The sequence below is a fragment of the Condylura cristata genome, unplaced genomic scaffold, assembly GCF_000260355.1.
Source record: "Condylura cristata isolate star-nosed mole 26May11 unplaced genomic scaffold, ConCri1.0 scaffold00001, whole genome shotgun sequence".
NCBI lineage: Eukaryota > Metazoa > Chordata > Mammalia > Eulipotyphla > Talpidae > Condylura > Condylura cristata.
In genome coordinates, this window is record NW_004567102.1 from 77150902 (window position 1) to 77171187 (window position 20286).

The window sequence follows — 20286 nt, forward strand, 5'->3', positions numbered from 1 at the left end:
TCTGGTAAATCCTCTCATACCCCCTACCTCTGGCCTGCACCCCAGTTCTACCCAAAAATAATTAAATTGGAAAAAAAATTGGTAAAGCAAAGAAAAGATGCAATCTAATGATGAGAAAAACACCCTTCTCTCTCTGTCTCCTGAGAACTCAGTGAACTACAGCAGCTTCCAGCTAGATTCCGTCAAGGGAGCAACTAAATGGGGACAGTTGGAGTCTGCCACCAGCAACTATGCTCCTGGACTGAGCAACACAACAGCCATAGATAGAAAGTAGTGCTCTGAAAGGAAAAATGAGGCTGTTTTGTCCAAGCTAAACTGTGGCAATGCCAGCCCTCTAGGAGATGCTAAATGGAGGACGATTGAGTGCAACACTGTGGATGTAGAAGAGATTTCCATCTGGAAGCCTGAAGTTGTATGGCCTGAAGGTGAAAAGTCAGTGTGATTATCCAGGTAAATGGCCAGAATGAGTGGAGCAGAGGTGAAGGGCACGGCCCTGGTGCACACACATATTCCCAAGAGCCTTGGGATTTGGAGGGGGCATTCACTGGGTGAAAACACATTTGTATTTGGTCATGAGATACATGGGCTTTGGTCATGAGAAGGCAAATAAGATGGAGGCCACCTCCTTGAGAAGTCTCATTTGGGAGTAGCCCAAAATATTTAATGTAGGAGGAAGTCACATAAGGCAAGATACAGGGGCAAGACTGTAAGTAGTCAACCAGAATTTGAGTGAGAAAAGGACCGAAAAATATTCCAGTGAAATCTGCAATTCAAAAGATCTTTCCTTGGTGTAGTTGTAGGGTACTTAACCTGCTCCAGTGGTTAGTGAATGAGATGTGAACTAACACAGTGAGAGTCAGCCTCTCTTTCCAAAGGCTTGACATGAAAAGCCAAGAGATATGCAAGACGACAGGAGAGGGGGGCAGTGAAGCTCTGGAGGTTTCAGTTGATCTTAAGATTGAAAAGATAATCATATTTACCTCCGAGAGAAAGTTAGCTTGGAGACAAACTTTGGATGTATAGAACAACACGGGATCAGTGCATGACCAACGTTCGTGCATGGAGCGAGGTCTCAGGAGGAATAAAGTATAGGCTGAAGAATGTCAATCTCAGGGACAGCTTTACATGCAGCCACAAATGGCGGTAGTGACTGGTAAGGACACCAAGAAGTGGAGAAGCACAGCAGAAAGGGAACTTCCACTCCCAAAGTCCTTTAAAGGGCAGGAGAAAAGGTAGAACCAATCCAGACCAAAGGATTAGCTTTGTAGTAGGGAAAGAATAAGTAATTTAAGGAAAAAACGAGGGTAGCAGGGTAAAGATGCTTGCACGTGCACAAAAAGTTGGAATAAAAATGGGTAAGAAAATGCTGGGCAGTATTACTGGAGCTTCTCTTTTCTGTGGTATTAGAAACAAGCTTCCCTGCTGAGAATGAAAGAGTAGGAATGCACTAAGGGGAATGTGTAGTGACTGAGTAGCTGGGTGCCCCTGTTACTGTTTCTCTAGGAAGTGTTTTTGGCAGCTTTTTTTTTGGGTGCCCTGACAGCACTCAAGAGAGCAATGAGCTTAAGTTCCTGCGCACCCTTTGATGCCAGGGGTCCCTGTGGTCCACAGCAGTGTCTTAAAAGTGACACTTGCAACTTCAAGAAAGCACTGTTTCAGCCCTCCCTGATGGTGCAAGGGGTTAAGTCTCAGCACTATCAAGCTATCACCAGCCACTGCAGCACAGGTTCTATCTCCACCAGGGAGGTGACCCACATGGGGCAGCAGACCTCTCCTGCCTCCCCACTGCTCCCCTCAGCAGCGTATTTCAGTGGATCCACCTGTTCTGTTCCCCGCTCTGTCTCTGTTGAATCCTCACACACACCCTCATACCTCTGACCTGCACCCAGTTCTTGTATGTATACATAAATAAAAAAATAATAAAGAAACATTGTTTCAAAGTGAAAGCAGCACTGAACAACAGTTGAGAGTGGCAATGTGAATACCACAGTACAATAAAAAGATAATATTTTGAGGAAGTTATTTTAGAAGTCAGTGCTTCCGTAACCTAAGACCTGCATTGTCCTCAAGTTTTCAGTCCGGTGTCTCCTATGACTGATCAGTTATCAGTATCAAAGATACAAAATCTGCCATAAAGTGCAACATTTCAAGTTCATCTGTATATAAACATAATTTCTACTCCATTAGTTTGCCAAGACTCTGGTTGTGTGGGAAGAAAGGAGGGAACTTAAAGTCAACGTGAAGAGAATGGTAACCTCCTGCATCTGTCTGGGCCACACTCAAGCATGAGTGATCGTCATAGCTGAATCACTTATGATGAAGGATTGTGAATTACTGGAAGTGCTGATGAGTTGTGATTTTGTAATCAGTTTTGTTTTATTTTTAATTTTACACATGGATAAATTTTTAATGCAAACGAAAACAAGATAAATGAGGATATTATGAGCTGGATCTTCTCTGCCGTAGTATACACATGGGATGACTATTCTGAACCATTGTTTTTACAAAACACTGTGGTGATCAAACTGGAGCAGACAAGAAACAAAGCACAGGTGAAATTCTCAGAACTATATTCTCAGAACTATATTTAACCTCTACAGTTGTGTTTACATGGTTTAAAATCTGTGGATTTTACATAATGGATATTTTTAAATTGAAATAAACCTTTTGTCATAAAATTCACTCTTTTGAGGTATAAAGGTCATTGTCTGTTAGCATATTCATACAGTATTTTCACCCCCACAATAAGAAACCTCATTGCCATTCCTAGTAACGGTTTTATTTCAGACTTTGGACACTCCTAATCAACTTTGCTATGGACTTGCCTGTTCTGAACATTTCATAGAAATAGAGAAACATTATGGGACCTTTTAAATCTGGCTTCTTTCACATTGCACAGGTTTTCAAAGTCAACTAAGTTATAATATGTATTATTTTTATCACCAAACGGCTTCCCATTGTATTTGAATATATAGTTTGAGTCTTCCCATTCATGATTGTGTTGTTTTTCCTTTGTGACATAGAGAGAGCGGGAAAAAAAAAAAAAAAAAACCTCCTATAACTATTTAACAGAAGCTCTTGTGTAATTCTACATTGACAATACTCTTGGCTATGTTCTTAGGAGTGGAGTTGCTATATCAAAGGGTGACTAAAGCATTTACAAGTTAAAACAATTCCTGAAATATTTGTTAAGTTGCAACAGTATTTTACATTCTCTTCAGCAAGGTATGAGAGCTCCAATTTCTCTACATCCTTGCCATCTTTAACTATTGCTGTCCTGGTGGGTGTGAAATCATCTCATTATGGCTTGGGCTTGTACTTCTCCCTGACTAATGAACATCTTTTCATGTGCTGTGTTCAGGAAACTTTCTTAATTTCATTTTCAGATTGTCCACCCATTGTTATTACATAGAAATATATTTGACTTCTGTTTCTTGGCCGTGGCCCCTGCAAACTTGTTGAACACATCTGTTTATTCTAGTTCTATGAAGAAAAACCTGTCTTTAATTTCACTATATACAAGTTAGTAACATCTGCAAAAATAGTTTTACTTCTTTCTTGCAATTCTGGGTGGTTTTAAAATTTTTCCTTTTTTTTTTTTGGCCATGGCAGTTTCTTCCATTTGATCAGACTGTTTAAATTGTGCTGTTATGTTGCTCTTTAAATGACTTGTGTCTTTTATTTTAAACATTTCTCCCCTCTCAATCTCTCTCCCTGCTACCCACCACCTTTTAAATGCTTGCCTTTCTACTTCTAAGCCATCAAATCTTTCCCAATTTCTAACTAGAAAAATCTCTTTAGCTCTCGCTCCCCCAAGGGTCACCTTCCTGCCACAAAGTTCACATTCTGCTCTGTTACTCTACTTCTTGCTGTCCTTACCAGCCACTATCACTTTTAGTTGCATTTAAAGTTGTGCCTGTGAGTGACGTTCTCTTGTCTATATTCCTCCTAAGAACTAGCTCCACACATGAATTTTGGTCCTAAAATAGTCCAATGCATCATATACCTTCAAAGTTTCCTAAGTGATCAGTGTTATGTCTTCCTTCAAAGCTGTTACTCTAATTTAGCAAGTGAACATGCATCACTGAATTTCATTCACAGAACTAAAGAGGATTTAGAAAAAAAATTCCAAGCTTTTTGGTCTGTCCCAAAGAAAATCAAAGGATTCCATGCCATGAGATATATCAACATTATTCAAATCGTCTTCTTCCCGTGACCACATTGATACTGTGATCCCTAAGCTTTCCCTCTCTCTACCACTGTTTTCTTGTTGTACATTGAGGCTGACTCGCTGGTTGTTCTTGCTACTACCATGGAAATTAGTCTGATGGATGATGAGAGACATGTGGCCTGATCACTCCCATCACCCAGCCAACAGCCTGCCATCTGCCAGACATGTGAACAAGGCTACCTTAGATCATCTAACCTCCAGCTGACCCATCAGCTGACTATAGATGTGTGAGTCAACCAGAAATGAGCCAAGCCAGGTCAGACCAGATTGGGTAGCCAACGTGTCAAACTTGTCAGGGCATGAAGTGTTGGGGTGGCATGTTATGCAGCAAAAACTAAGTGAAACAGCTTAGAAATTATTCACTTTCATGATTTGCTCAACAAACATTTATCAAATGCCTTCTGTTTGTAAGGCCGTATGCTCAGCACAGGGATCCAAAGTCAAGAGAGGCCTGATACTACCAAAAAGATCTACAATGTGTAACGTGAACGTGTGCAAATATTTGCAAATAGGTAATGGCAGGTCAGTGTGATTCTGAGAAAAAAAAAAAAAAAGGCATGATTTAAAAAATAGGGACATAAACAGGGCTGACTCATTGACTTGAGACTGTCCAGGCAAGAAACCAGAGCCATCAGAATTGGATCCTCACCAATGAACTGAAATTTAGTAGGCAAAAAAGTAGGTAGGATGTTCCAGGCAAGGGTAACAGTCTATGTGAAGGCTTGGAGACATGACAGAACAGTGCTTGGCCAATGGGGCAACATGTAGTCTGGAAGGGGAAGGGATAAAGTGATGATGTGGATATCTGGGCCACATACCCTAGTCAGTGAGAAGGCTATAGAACATCACAAAATTACATAAACAAAAAGCCATTAAAGAGAACAACACTTCAGTTAGGGTATGATTTATGACTTTCCTTCCTCGAATTCTCTGTGACATTGGGCCTGACTGCAGGGGTTAAGGAAAGCTTCTGTAATGCAAGTCTCTTCCTGTCCACTTTATCCTGATGTTCATTTCATATTATCATTCTCATTCTGTGTAGCTCATTTAATTATATTTATTGTTACTCCAGTTGGAGTGTACACACACCTTAATCAGCAAATATATCCCTAATTATTAGAGGCACATATTTTGCAAAGATATTTAACTTTCTTTATACACTAATTTGAATCAACAATTTCCTAAAGTGAGCTCCTTAGAATAATGTGGAAAATAATTGGCTTAAACTAATTTGAAAACACCCACTTCCCAAAGACATGACCACAAGTATATTTAATAAACAAATGCATTTTTTTCAAATAAAATTACAACCATGTAGATTCTACTGTTTCAAAGAACATCTCTTTAATGTCTGAAGAAGCGTTCCATGAAGAGCCATTTAAAGTAAATCTTTGACCCTCTCTGGTGGCGCAACTTGTTAAAGCACAGCACAATGAAGCAATTCATAGACACTGCAGCATGAGTTCGCTCCCTGGCTAGGGAGGTAACCCACATGGTATGGCAGACCTCTCCTGACCTGCCCACGCTCCCCTCAGCAGTGTATTTCAGTTCTGCTCCCCACTCTATCTCTGGTGAACCCTCTCACCCACCACACCTCTGTCCTGTACCCCAGTTCTTGTATGCATAAATAAATCTTAGAAAAAAATCTTTTCCAAAAGTCTGTCGTCATGTGGAACTTGATCTCTTCTCCATATAGCTGGCATAGTTATCACATATAGACTAGAGAAATACTACTACTAATACTAGTAGTATGTAGCAACAGCAACACCTGTAGTATAATATTACTAGTAGTAACAGAAGTGGAGAGGGGAAGAAAAAGTAGTTGTTCCTTGTATATGACTCTAGGCAACTTTTAGTTCCTCAGTAAGTTCAGGTACTTGTTTTTCTGAACTTTATTCCATTTCTTTGAATTTCTTTGCCATGGCCATTTGAATTGTTTCTGGTGGAAAGAACACATCTTCCATATCTTTGTGACTGGTTTCTGGAGATTTGTTCTCTTGCTGTGGTGAGGCATTCCCTGAAGACTCCTGTTGTTATTTGTTACTGTGTTTCTGTCTCCCATTATTTTTTGCTAGGGGGGTCTCGCTGGTATGGAATGAGAAGTGGGGTGGGATGGTGCTTCTGCATTGGGCTGGCTCCTTCCCACCCCCAGTGCTGGACAGGGTTAGTGGCTTTATTGGGGCTGCTGCCTCTGCTGCCTGTCACAACCTTTCAAAATCAAGCTGAGTCTGGCATGAGTGCACCATAAGTGCTTGTTAAAAGGAACACAAAGACAAACACAACTTCCATTTCCGGGGAATATGAAATGAGAAATGAGTCATGAAAGCATCTCCAACCCCAGGATTTTTCCCACAAGAAAATACAGAATACAAAATGTATACATCAATTCAATTTATTAATTTAGTCTCATCTAATACATCATTGTTTTTCAAAAGAAACACAAGGTATAAAACTATTAAAAAAAAAAAAAAGCCCTGAAATTTTGCAATTTTTGAAAGCATGATTTTAAAAATAGACCTTTAAAAAGATCTGAAGATGTGCCACTCAAAATACAGTGGAAAAGGTGGAAAATGAACACTGATATGGAAACCAATTGCTCCCTGTCACAGATATGTTAAATATAAATAAATTGTGACGAAACACACTTCATTTTGCTGCTGCCACCAGTTCTGTTGTGATGGGATGCATGAAATCCACTAAAACTTTAAACTGAGTACATTTATCCCACTATCAGCACTCTAATTCTAAATTTCATAGCTCAGGCTTTTGCACACCTTGAGAAACCCCAAGTTCCTAGCCATTTTAAAGTATGCAATTTAGTAATTTAGTGCAATCATTGCCACTCTCGTTCTATTTTCATCTCAACAAGAGGAAACCAGTGTTCATTAGGTTTCCTCACTTCCATTATTCCCTACTCCCAACTTCTAACAATTAATTTGATTTCCGTCTCTATGGATTTGTTTACTGTGTATATCTCATAGAAATGGTACTATACAATATGTGGTATTTGTTTCTAGCTTCTTTTACTTGTATGTTTCAAGAAGTACCATACCTTCTTGCATTCAAGGCATAGTCAACTATTAATGTAAATAATGAGCAAAGGAAGATACACTGAAAGTCAAATAATATCTGAGGTAAGTCAGCCAGTGCAATTACCTTTCAGAATGGAGTTCAAGTTTTCAAGACTGATTGGTGCTTAAAACTGACCAAATGAACAAAGCAACTTTATATTCCAATGCAGCACAGAATTCATGTCCACTGAATTATTAACCATGTAAAGCAATTTGTGCTAAGGTTTTATCTCAAAGTAACTGGAATGTTGTGGAGTATCAACATCATGGTCTACCCTATTTGAAATTTTTAACACAGGAATAATTTTAAAAAGGTATATTTCATATAAAGACATCCAGTTAGCATAACTAAAAATTCATTGTATAATTTTGGTCTTGAACAGATGTAGTACCTATTATCATTTCCATTTCTATAGTCTGATTTCTTTTAATAAAATATTGAGGTTAAACCTGAATGCTGATGTTTCAATACTTCTAATTTATCTATGAGCTATGAGACTAATCTGAATGTTACTTAATCAAATCTAAATTGTTAATCAAATCTAAATTTATTGGCCAAAAATGACTAAAAATCAATTGATTGGCAGAAAAGACTTTTAAAACACCATGAGCTTAATCTAGGTTTTTTGATCAAACAAGCAGGGAAGTTTTTGATCAAATGGTCAGAAAAAGTAGTGGGATAAGGCAATAACTACCATATGGAAAGGAAGGCTTCAATAAAAAAATGCTGGATCAGCAAAGGGAGCGATCTTTTTCAACTACAACCTTTTTGAACAGTAACAAATTATTATTGTTCTTTTTTATTAGCTGCTAATCATGCATATTGTTATTCTTTAATTAAATGGGGTCTAAGGAAGCTACTTAAATCTAGCCTGTTCTTCTGCCAAAGAATAAGCTAACACATTTATTTGTATTAACCTATTTACTGTTTCAGGATTTTGTTGGGAAAAAAATAAAATAGAAATCTAGCAATTTATATTAGAAAAGGTAAAGACTATACCTAATAAACTGGATTTTACTGGGAAAGGACAGTCTGACAGAAATGCAGTTTTATTATTAGACACAAAATCACTACTAACATCTTTAGAACTAGCTAAGTGTAAAAGAATTATTTCTTGTATTTGCATGCATTTTGGTTAATAAAATGAAATGGGAAATGTTTCAGTTGTATCAGTCGTAATGAAAAGCATTTCCTTGGTTTATGTTGTTAATTTGCTTCAGAAATGCTTTCTTTGGCAAATAATGGATGTTTAGTCAAAAGATTCTTATTAATGATTGTTTACTGTATTTCAATAGTGTTCATGAAGTGTCCTTGTAACCCATTTCTTTGTAGTTTAATAATGAAGTCACTCTCCATGTAACACATTGCAATGGCAAACATTTTTAATACAAAATATGGTTTTGAAATGTTCTAAAAAACATGGTAAGGTATAGTTCCATTGATCCATTTTAATATATATTAAAATCTATTTGGCCAATTTGTGGATATTAGTCATATATATATGATTTCTATTTTTTTTTTAATCACAGAGGTAAGAAAATACTTGCAAAAATTCAGTTAAAGACCCTAGATTTTGGGAAAGGTTTTCAGAGCAACTTATACTTAATTTCTACTTTGTTTCTCTTTGGTATTACCAGTAACCCTTTCCAAAACACTGGAATCAAATATTGCAGGCAATAATAATTTCCAAAGTAATGTCCATACAGCTAAATATCCAATTTCTTATTCTCTTTTCTGTTAAAAAGATCACTCAAGTTGGCCTTTCCGCCTTACAAATTTCAACCATTTTTGTTTGGAAGTTGCACTTATAGCAAACTCTAACAAAACACATCACTGAATTAAACACAATGGCTGTGTCACTGAGTTTTCTTTAAAAGAATAATATTCTCTTGCTCCCTAGGACTCATGAGCATAATAAGACTATAGAGCAGTATTTAGAAAATGAGCCAATCAGAAAAAGTCTTCCCATCAAAAGGCTTTGTTCTGCTTGTTGAGAAAATGAGCACTAATTGCTTTCTTTCTGCCTCGAATTTAAACCCCCACCTCTGCAGAGTCCAATCACATCACCTTCCAACGTGATGTGTCATACACATGATAAGTGTTTTTTAATGTTTGCATAATCAGTCCTCAGAAAATATTAAAAATTAGTAAACCCCATGTCTCTTTAGATTGGAATGGAATGGAGATAAATTTGTTTGCTTCTAACCACCAATAACGACATGCAAATTGACAGAGGTAAATATCTGTTACCAATATAATACAAATCACTGTATGTTTAAGGGATGTGGAAGTTTTCTTGAAATCCCATTTTGTTCAGATTTACTTAGGTCCCAATATCTGATGTCAAAGGATAGTTAAAATAGCAGTAACATGGGTGATAAATATAGCATGGGTTTGAACACCAAAACGATTTTATATTACTGATAAACCGACACCCAGTCTCTAATTCTAATTGACAGGGTTGAAAGTATCCCTACAACTACTTTTGTAGAATCTAATTCTATATTCATCTACTACTACCTTCCCTGCTTATTCTAAAAATCTCTTATGTTCACATGACTTTGCAACCACTAAGAGAATGAATGATTAGGCTAAATGGCAGTGCTAATGAAATTTAAGTTGCACTGCAATTTACCTTGAACAGAATACGCATAAAATTCACCACCAACAATGAATTTAATATATTAACAAATACTCATTTTTTAACATTCAATAACTATAATACTTAATTTAACTTGTATCTGACTGTAAGATTGAGAAAACATTTAAACCATTAATATTGATAACCACTACTTTTTAACTTTGGATTACACATGTACACACACATACACACACACACATATCCACTCACCAACACATCATTCCGGAGAATAGATGCATGTCCTAAGTTTTCCTTTAAGTTCTCAAAAATTTGTCCATCAAAATCACTTTTATTAAAAGCGATGCTGGCTCCAGAGATTCTGACTCAGCTAAGTCTGAAGAGAAGCCTAGAAAGTGCATTATGACAACTTTCCAGGTGAACAGTCTGGCCACCACACTGTGAATCACTGATATAAGTGATCTGTGGGTCCAAAAGCAATCAAAGAGAAAGACATACATGAAGGTAATAGGCAGTCTGGGGAGGGGGGCGGAGCATGAAAATGGATTCAGGTGCTTGCCTCTGTCCTGACACTTGCCCTTTATCTTGCTGGTTAGCAAAGACAAAGCTGTCAACAAAAACTTCTCAAGGGACAGCTTTCTATACCAACATAAAAAGCTTTTCAAGTTTAAAAGGCTACATCAATGGTTCCCAAGTTTTGCAAAGATAATATAGCCAGGAGTTCTTAAGCCTTTCAATGTCCCTAGGTGAGATTACTTTCAAGAAGATATTAAAGGGGCAGAGAAAGTAAACTACTGAATTTTTGTATTAAAATAAAATAAAATATGGATCGACAACAATGATCAAGAAGTAGCTATTCTAACATGCAGAGAATCACTACAGAAATATGACCATGCTTAGAATCTGTCAGACAAGTATTACCATTTTATTTAAATGAAAATCTTTCTTTTAAAGTTACTGAGCCATATGAAGAATAAAATATTAATTTTATTAGAATTTGAAGAAATGTTGCACAAAGAAACATTTTAAACAAAAATTATGGTAGCATAACAAACAAAAAATAAAACAGGCAAAGATGTGTAAAAGAAATATAAGGTGAAAAATGGTAACTATCTCATGATCCAGTGTGCAAACAAATCTAAACTTAGAAACCAAGAATTTTAAGAAGCACAACCATGAAACAGAAAGTGAATGCTTGTGCTATCCTAACCATAAATACATTCTTTAGCAGAACTTTAAAACTATTTTACAGTTTTGGATATCTTATATCTGACTTTTCCAAGGAAATGGTAGGCTATTTCAGAGATTCAGTTTCATAGTTGAAAAAAATTTTAAGCACTGAGAATTAAGTAACTAAGTACTTAATAAGTAACTAAAACTAACTAAAATGACAAGTGAGGCCAAAGAACTGACTCGTTTTTAGTACTATATATTTTGACTGCAGTGTAAGGACTTGATCCAACCAAAACAAGTCTTAAGCAGTTCAGAATTCCTTTCTAATGCCCAAGGAACGCCTCCGCCCAGGCTGATTGCCATCTATGGGAATCCAGAATCTAGGAACAACAGAGCACTGGCAGGGACAAGTGCAGTACAAGATGAGACGGTACAATGGATTTCTGATTTGTCTAACAAAGTGACCTGTCACCACTTCAGATCACCATATGCCCTTAGTTACTTAAAAAAAAAAAAAAAAAAAAATTTAATACATACCCCAACTTTGCAATTTGTTTCTAAATACTGATCTGTTCGTTCTTTTTAACTGGCAATCTTAGGTGAAATAGTATACATCAATTTGAAAACTATAATAAACTACTTCAAGAATAGGTCTTGAATATTTTTCTGTAATACTGCTATCTTTATACATGGGTGTAATTCTTACTTTTTTGTTAAAGTCTACAGGAAATTAATCTGGAAATGCTTTAAAAAGATTGTCAACTCAAATGGGCAATCGCATTTCATGATTGTCATCTTACCAAGCAAGACACCAAGTTTCACATTAAAATTTTAAATGCCTTAAATCAACATAGCTGTGACTTTTATGAACACCAAGGGCAAAAAATTTAAATGCATATAAAAAAAAGTTAAGCCCTTTGGATTTCGAATATTTGAAGCCCACTCAGAAAATAAATTCAATTCAAACTTAATGTGAAGTATTATTATCTTCTTTCCAAATAGAAAATACATAATACCACATTTCAAACTAAGGTCAACTCACAGGTTTCTTTGTTTGTTTTTGTATTAACCTAATATATAGTCCACTGCCATGAGTTTCGGGAGATGGTGTTTAACATATAGAGAATTGTAGAGGGTCACTCCTGTATAGTTACAGAAATCTAAGACACACACAAAAAACATTTTTGTGAATAAAATGGAATTACCAAGCAGTAGTTATCATTTTATATATTAATGTAAGTATATATTAGAGATCATCTATGTATTAACAATCAACTGTGAGAGGGAACACTAGAAAATAAAAATTTTATAATGATCTTATGGCAGTGCTTAAGTAACTGAATTTTTTTTTATCTGAAAAACCTACATGACAAAATTCTGAATCAAAGTTTTGCTTTTTGAATGCATGGGTTGTAACCCACAGAAAATATGAGAAGTAAAGTAAAACTTACATTGGTCAGGATCATGTAAGTTTAAGTAGAAGCAAAAAAATTAAGAACCAAAATATGCACACCATTAAACATACTCAGTTTGAAACAGTTTACTATGTGGCTAAAAATTAAATCACCCTGTCCAGCAAGTTTCAAAATTTTCACACATCTCAAACATTAAGGCAACTTTTTTCCAACTAAACAGTACTTTATAAAAATATATGTCACTTCAAAACAGTATATACATAGTGACAATAAATTTAGCTGTTGTAATATTTAATACATTAATAAAGTGTTTCATATTACAAAGAAATTAAGCTAGGTGCTTGCATGTATGTGCAAGTGGAGTGACAGTTATTAAAGTACAGGTTTTAAAACTGAGCGAAGTGAGCGTCCTTCTTTAGTGAGCTCCCGCGTCACACACATACAGGGCAATGGGACTGCTTCCTCCCGTTTCTCTACAACATTGTAACTGCACTTCTTCAAGTGGTCAGCCATGCTTAGGATGTCAGCAAACTTCCATTCATTAACAGAACAAAATGCAGTACTGAATCGCCATACCTAAAAGAAAACTCTACTTCAGATTTAAACAAATCAAGTTATAAAAATTAAAACATACTTCTTATTTTTGCTATATAGATTTGTACTATCAGAGAACCAGCCACTATAAATTTCAAGTAGTTACAAACCTGAAATGTAGTAAAGTCCATTTGATACAAATCTGTTAGTATCTACAGGTAAATCATTTCTATGACATTAATTCCTATGACTTCAATAGATGTAATACCAAAAAGAAAATAAAAAACAAATACCAATATTAATCATCACTTCAACCTGGCTTATCAAGCAATTTTTAAAATATCATAGCCTCCTGAGTTCAGAGAAATCTCCTGAAATAATACACATTGCACACTATTCTTACATCTACCCAGGGTCTGAAGAAATTGACATGTGATATTTAATCACCAAGATTTCTCTTCATTCTTTACAAAATATGTAACGTATTACGAAGTATACTAAAAGAATACTCTAAAACAGTGTACCACAGTACCTTATCTTTCCACTATTTACAAGTACTAATGGCGGCCAGTAACATAGGTGCTTTCAATTTGTTCGAAATGTTTCTGAAAATACACAAAGAGCTTTTGCAAATGAATCTGATTGTACTTCTTATCACTGTAAAATGTATTTCTAGGTAAAACATTCACCTGCCATCCCTGCTGATGTGTCTACAGGTAAAAATATGGACTTTCCCTTTTGCCCACTGAGCAGCTGGAAATCCTGTCACCTTGTAAGTCCAACAATGACCATGTGAGCCCCACTCACCTTCACAATTCAAAACATAAAGCTGCCCAAACACAGGTAACAAGCATGCATGAGACAGACCTAGGTAATGAGCATGAATGGACAGGAGCAGACTAGGCCCCCAGAATCATCTACAGGGGAGTGGCTGAACACATGGTAAGCAGCAGATATGGCACAAGCAGCCGTGGCATGAGGGAAGTCCTCAGCACCAGAGCTTCTCTGGAAAGGATCATAATGACTTCCAGGGGCAGATGTCTTCAAATTCTGTGGAGACACAATTTTTCGGCTGGCAATAGAAGTCACCATTATTCACAAAGGGTTACTTGCTACTTAGGGTTACATCAATTACTCTCTATGGAGCCATTTTTTTAGGAACCAGTGTAGAAATAACCACCAGAGACATTACATAAATTGGTAGCCACTCCAACACTTCTCTAAGCCCACAAGACTATGAGGAAACTCAGGAACTTTTGTTAAGAGTTAGTGGGGAGCATTAGCTGAGACAATGATGGCAAGTAGCCTCCTTCACAATTGAGAGTCTGATGAAACAGGATAAAATGGATGGCTCCCACATCCCATGACAAGTTTTCTTATTAATGGGAAAATTTTTCATTCACATACCATCAAGCATTTACTCAGTGCCTATGAGATGCAGGCGCAGTGTTAGGTAGGGGTTATTTTGGGTCCCAGAGAGTTCTGCTTCTCAAGAAAAGTTTAGTCTAGTGGAGGAAATTGGCAATTCATCAGTGAATCTCAAAACAAGATGCTGAGAGTTTTAGGAGGTATAGAGGGTAGGCACATGTCGTGTGGTACAGACACAGCGCAGTGCCCCTGAGGGTTCCAGAAGCACTGCTAAGGAAGTAAGCTCTGAAGAGTAAGCAGGATATTGCAAGGAGAGGAAGATCACATCTCTAGAGACAATTTTCTAAGGTTGGAATCCATCAATTTCTTCACCCATAAGGTGGAGACAGAAGAATAAACAAGTTGATGAAACAAAAGTGTTTTTATTAGTACACTGTCTAGCTTACTGCAAGTGCTCAAAAGTAGGTATTACGAATTTATCAAAGGCCTGAGGGCAAGAAAGAAAGCATCAGGCAACTATAAGTCAACCTGGCTGGAATATTAAGACACAAGAGGAAATTAAATAAGGACAAGAGGTTATGAAAAGTCTTATTCATTAAAGAATCTCTACATTGGAGCAATGGACACATATGTTTTATAGCACTGTAATGATACTGTAAAAATTATTTTTAAGAAAACAGATAGAGGGGCTTCCCTGGTGGCACAAGGGTGCTAAGTCTCAGCACTATCAAACTATCCACAGCCACTGCAACATGAGTTCGATCCCTGACCAGGGAGCTGACCCACATGGCACAGTAGAGCTGTCCTTTCTCGCCCACTGCTTCCCTCAGCAGTGTATTTCAGTGTATCTGCCTGTTCTCTTCCTCACTCTGTCTCTGGTGAATCCTCTCACCCACCCCACCCCCTCATACCTCTGACCTGTACCCCAGTTGTTGTATGCGTAAATAATTAATTTTTTAAAAAGAAAATAGATATCAAGTCTAGCTTCTCTGTACAGTTTGTTGGAGAGGGACTCACTTGGACGTAGAAGCCAGTTAGGAGGAATTCAGCTTGGTAGTGCTCTAGGAGAGCACAGGGTGGGACTGGACTAGAGAAACAGCAGTGGCAACAACGAAGCAGGTGTGAGAGGCAACAACGAAGCAGGTGTGAGAGACAGAACACGGGAAGCACAGTGGGGCTTTATAATTCCTGGACATGGAAGTTAAAAGGAAAAAAAAAAAAGAGGGTGATCCTTTTCCCCCTTAGTTTAGGTAATATAAGACATCACTGATTATCAAGTAGGGCAGAGCAGTGCAACAGGTTTAAGTATGTGTGAAGCAGTCACGGATATATCCAGTAAATTTGGGTTTAGCCAATGGTGTAGAGTTCAGAGGAAAAGAGGAGAGCCCATGGATATGGAATCACGCATAGAAATGACAGCAAAAGTGGCCCTGCTCAGGCTGCCCCATTCCAGATATCAAATCACTGGGGGTGGAGGGGATTGGGGAGAAGAAGAACAGGGTAGAGAAGAGAGAGAGAAACTTTCTGCCACCGGAATTCCAATTCCTTTTTGTGAAAAGATCTTAATATAATCAGCACGTTCATTTATTAGTAAAAGCCTTATGAGAACACAGAAGTAAAAGTAGAATTCGGGTGCAGGGGGGGGAGGTAAGAGTAAAAAAATAAGGAAACTTAGCAATGGGAAGAACTAAAGTAACCAGAAATTCAAACCCCACTCAACCACTGTAACATTTTTGAAAACTGTTTCCATCTTTTAAAATGCAAAAGCACCCTAGAGTAGATAGGATACCATCAATGAAAGCTATTTTTAATGCGTTTTGCTGTCTACTAATTGGGTCATGCCTCAAAGAGAAAATGGACAGTACCACAGGAGGAAAACAGTGGAAACAGGACTTGCTCCCGGCCCCACCTGCACCCCAGTGTGGCTTCTGGACATCACACTAACACTGTGAACTCCAGAGTCCCCAGCAGCAGCAGCACATCCTGCTGCCACACGCTCATCTGATGCGTCCTAACATAATTCCCCATCCGTCCATTTGTATTTTCATTGGTCCACTTGATAGTAATAGTAGTTATGGCTTTTTCTCATCTCTTCCTGTATCAATTCTACCTGAAACAATCGAGTCCTAAGAAAGAAACACTAGAAGCAGAGGCAATGCCAGTTGTTAGTTAAAAAGAAAAACCTTTTTGCTTCTTCTATTGTCCTGTGCTGAAAATGTTTCAGATGAAGCCCAAATCAAGTAGTTAACATGGATTCAAAGAGAGGAAGTCGTTATAGAGAACTGAGTGGGTACGGAACTGTTCAACTAAAAAAACAGAAGTGGCCTTTGCCATATTAGATTAGAATCCAGTTCTAGGATGTCTGCAGTAAACGTGGTTATGACAAATAACTCTAATTGTATTCATGTTGTATGGATTATTATAAGCAGAGTTTGTTGTCATTAAGTTTTAAGGATGGCTGATTTCTCCACAAGCTATTCATTAATTCAGCAGTAATATTAAGTGCCTATTGTATGTTAAATAAGGGGTTGACAGTTAAACTAACCTTTTCTTTTATCTGCCATGATGAGTTTCCTTCTGGGTACTTCTTTTTCCCCCACTGCAGTATGACCATTCCACGTGACTGAAGCAGACTGCCACACACATCCCTCATTAACTTGGACACACGTGAGAGCTGGCATAAACTGAAGCCATCAAGAAAGCCTGCAATATGTTGCAGGACCTCAAAAGGGAGACTACTTAGATGGTCATTATGTAATCCCAAGACACAGTTTCTAGCAGGTTCCACTAATACTGTAGATACGGATGGCTGAACGCCAAATGATCTCAAATGGCGGTCATGTATAATTTTTGCTCCTTGTGTTGATGGACAAAATCTACGCTGAGAATAGGTACAACCATAATATGCTAAAGGACATCTCTGTTCCATCCAGCCATTGAGTCCAGCATGAATGTCACCATGCACATTCTTAAAATGTGAAGAAAATTCTTTTCTTCTAAATAACTGTCCACAAACAAATGTAAACATTGAGCGTTGCTTGGGTTGGTACCTAGCGACACATTCCAATACTAAATCCAGCCCAAGTGTCTGAAAAGGACTTGGATTTGAAAGTTGTGGGTTGGCATGATCACAAGCAGAAGCTGAAGCTATTTCCCCAACCATTGTATTTGTAGCTAATATTGCTGATGGAAGCGAAAAAGTTTGAGTCCCAAAGTCAATGTGATAAACATCAACCATGCGACTATCAGATATACCTCTCCCACCTGGAGAGTCTCCTAAACAAAACAATAATGCTGCTGTGATGAGATCTATTCCTTGGAGCCCCATTGGATCTTCAGCAACTTCCAAATCCGATGTATCTACTGCTTTATCTTCCTTTGGTTTAGACCAACATGAATTAGTAAGAAATTTGAATGAAGGGATATGATTGAAAGATAAGACTTCCACATTCCTCAAGTCCCCTAAGTCTACTTTTCTACAATACACTTCTCCTTCATCCTCATCATCTGGCATGAGTATATGCTGAACTGTACCATTAGGCAAAGCATTAGATGGTATTACTTCCCTAAGTTGTGCTGCAACTGAAAGTGAACTGGAAGGTTCTGAAATGCCATCTGATGCTACGCATTCTCCATTTGTTAAGTTACTTTGTTTTGAATCACCAAGTAAGTTCTGATTCTGTTCTAAGACCTCTGTACATATACTTTCCAAAGGAAAGCCATTACAAAGAGTAGAAGTTCCACAAGAACTGATATTCAAGTCACATAATAAATCACTTGAACCATTTTGTTCAGACTGGGCATTCTGACTGATGTCATGACAGTCAACTCCACCTATTGCTCCTATTTCATCTGCATAAAGATGGTCTTGGTCTTTTGAGTTTCTTTCTCTAGCATTCTCCTCTTCATTCATTTCATTTGTGGAAGCACCGAGATTTGCATTTAACAAGCCAATGTCTCTTGTGGCAGTATTCAAGATATCTAAAGCAGCAGCCAAACTTCTGGTTGTTTCCACTGTGGCTTGATAAAGTGCACCATAAGATTCTTCGTCAACGGACACCAATCCATTAGCATGTGGCATTTCTGGGACACTTGATTTTACTGAGATTTGCTCTCTAGGTTCTGATACTTTATCAGTAGCTTTTGACATCATAGTGGCTACTTTGAGAGATTCTAAGAGCATCCTTTGGTCTTGAAGGGCCAAGGCCATATCTAATTGTGCCACTTCATCCACATCTCTGCTTAGATTTTCATATGATTTCCGATCTGCATAACTAACTGGCCATCGATTCCACTCCATAGTACAGCATACCACACTTGCAGGACACATTTCTAGATGTTCAGCGACTTTATTTCGAGCCATTGTAAATGGACATCCAAAGTTACTGTTTAAGCAAGGCACTCGTTCAAAGGGACATAAAAGGCGGTGCTCATCAGCTTTACAAGAATGGAAAACTGCTCCACAAACCAGTGGACAACCAATCAAGTCACAGGAGACACCAGGCTCTGGCCTGCTCATGCACCGTCTGCTGACACAGTTCACACAGTGTGAATGCTGCAGCTCCTCCTCCATAACGAACAGGCCGGATCTGGTTGAGATGGAAAAAAGAAGTTAGGCAAGAAGTGGCTGATTCTTACACATTATTGAATAACTGAAATTATATACTGAATATATATCACTTTATATCAGTGTTAAAAACATAAGTATACTTAACTAGTATATTTTATAGATATTGAATACATTTTGAAAAGTTCAGAACTTAAGTACTTCCATTCAAAAAACAAGTCAATACTTTAAAATGTGATAAAGGTGTATTTTTATGCAACACGTAATTATGCTTAAGAGAGCAAAAATTACAAAACAGACCATTTTTATGTTATTAGATTGTATAAACTCAGTATTAAGCTGTAATTTTCACCTTTTAAATTTCAACTAAACTGGTCGATTATAACCCACATTGCAGAAAATCATACCGGTAAGAGAATAACCTAAATTTCATAACCAAAACTTTATTAGAAGTTTTACTATATATTCCCTCTAAGTATATGAATTTACTTAAGATTTCAATTATAAATATTTGTCTCTTCTTCAACATGTCGTAATAGTTCTACAAGAAATCAGTAAGTAAACCTTTAGTTAAAACATACAGGGAATTTACTCAGAAAATATGTTGTAGTTCTCTCTCTTTCTCTCTGCGATTGTGGATAAATCCCTTACTTGAGAAGACTGTAGTCTCCATTTGCTCATTAAACTCCTATTTACTGCTTAATTACTGTGTACCAGACACTATGTTTGTTTTGACAATATGATTAGTAAGACACAGCCTCTCCCCTCAAGGAGCTACAGCTGGTGGTCAGAAGTAAATAAAAATGTAACCATGATTGTTTTGTGATCAATATGACAGTCAATGTTCCAAAGGGGTTTAAAAAAAAGGAGTCCTACTAGTCTCCATAAGCTCTTCAGCCCTCGAGTCCAGTTTTACTTTTACTATCACTCATTAAAACTGCTCTATTCTCACCCACACTAAGTCCAAATGTCATTCTTTCCATGCCCTATCTTCCTCCACCACTGAATCATTTTGTTGACTAATCTCTTCTTCTGGGTTAGCTTTCCTTCATTTTCATGATGTCACATTGCACACATACCCCAGCCCCCAGCCCTCACACCTCTCAATCTTTCCTTCCAAAATATTACCCTCCTTTAGAGCTATGTCATCCCTTGCTTATTCTGCATATTCTCCTGATGAACTCTCCATTTTTCAAGGGCTTCCATTACTACCCATATGCTCATCTATACTTCCTGCTCAAATCTCCCATCTCAAGGTCTCTCTTTAGGTTATGTTTGTCCTTGTACATGACACAGGCCACTCATCACAAGATTTCCCAAATTAAAT

The 20286-nt window shown here is 37.5% G+C and overlaps 1 protein-coding gene across 1 annotated transcript; it reads right to left on the reverse strand.

Moving 5' to 3' along the window:
• Positions 1 to 11742: 11742 nt before the first annotated feature.
• Positions 11743 to 18976, reverse strand: FBXO30 (F-box protein 30). The gene is made up of 2 exons (XM_004673915.2): positions 16938 to 18976; positions 11743 to 13066 (listed from the first exon to the last, which is right to left on the reverse strand). The coding sequence occupies exons 1-2, from the start codon at positions 18963 to 18965 to the stop codon at positions 12863 to 12865; spliced, it is 2232 nt and encodes a 743-aa protein (XP_004673972.1). The 5' UTR covers positions 18966 to 18976; the 3' UTR covers positions 11743 to 12862.
• Positions 18977 to 20286: the final 1310 nt, after the last annotated feature.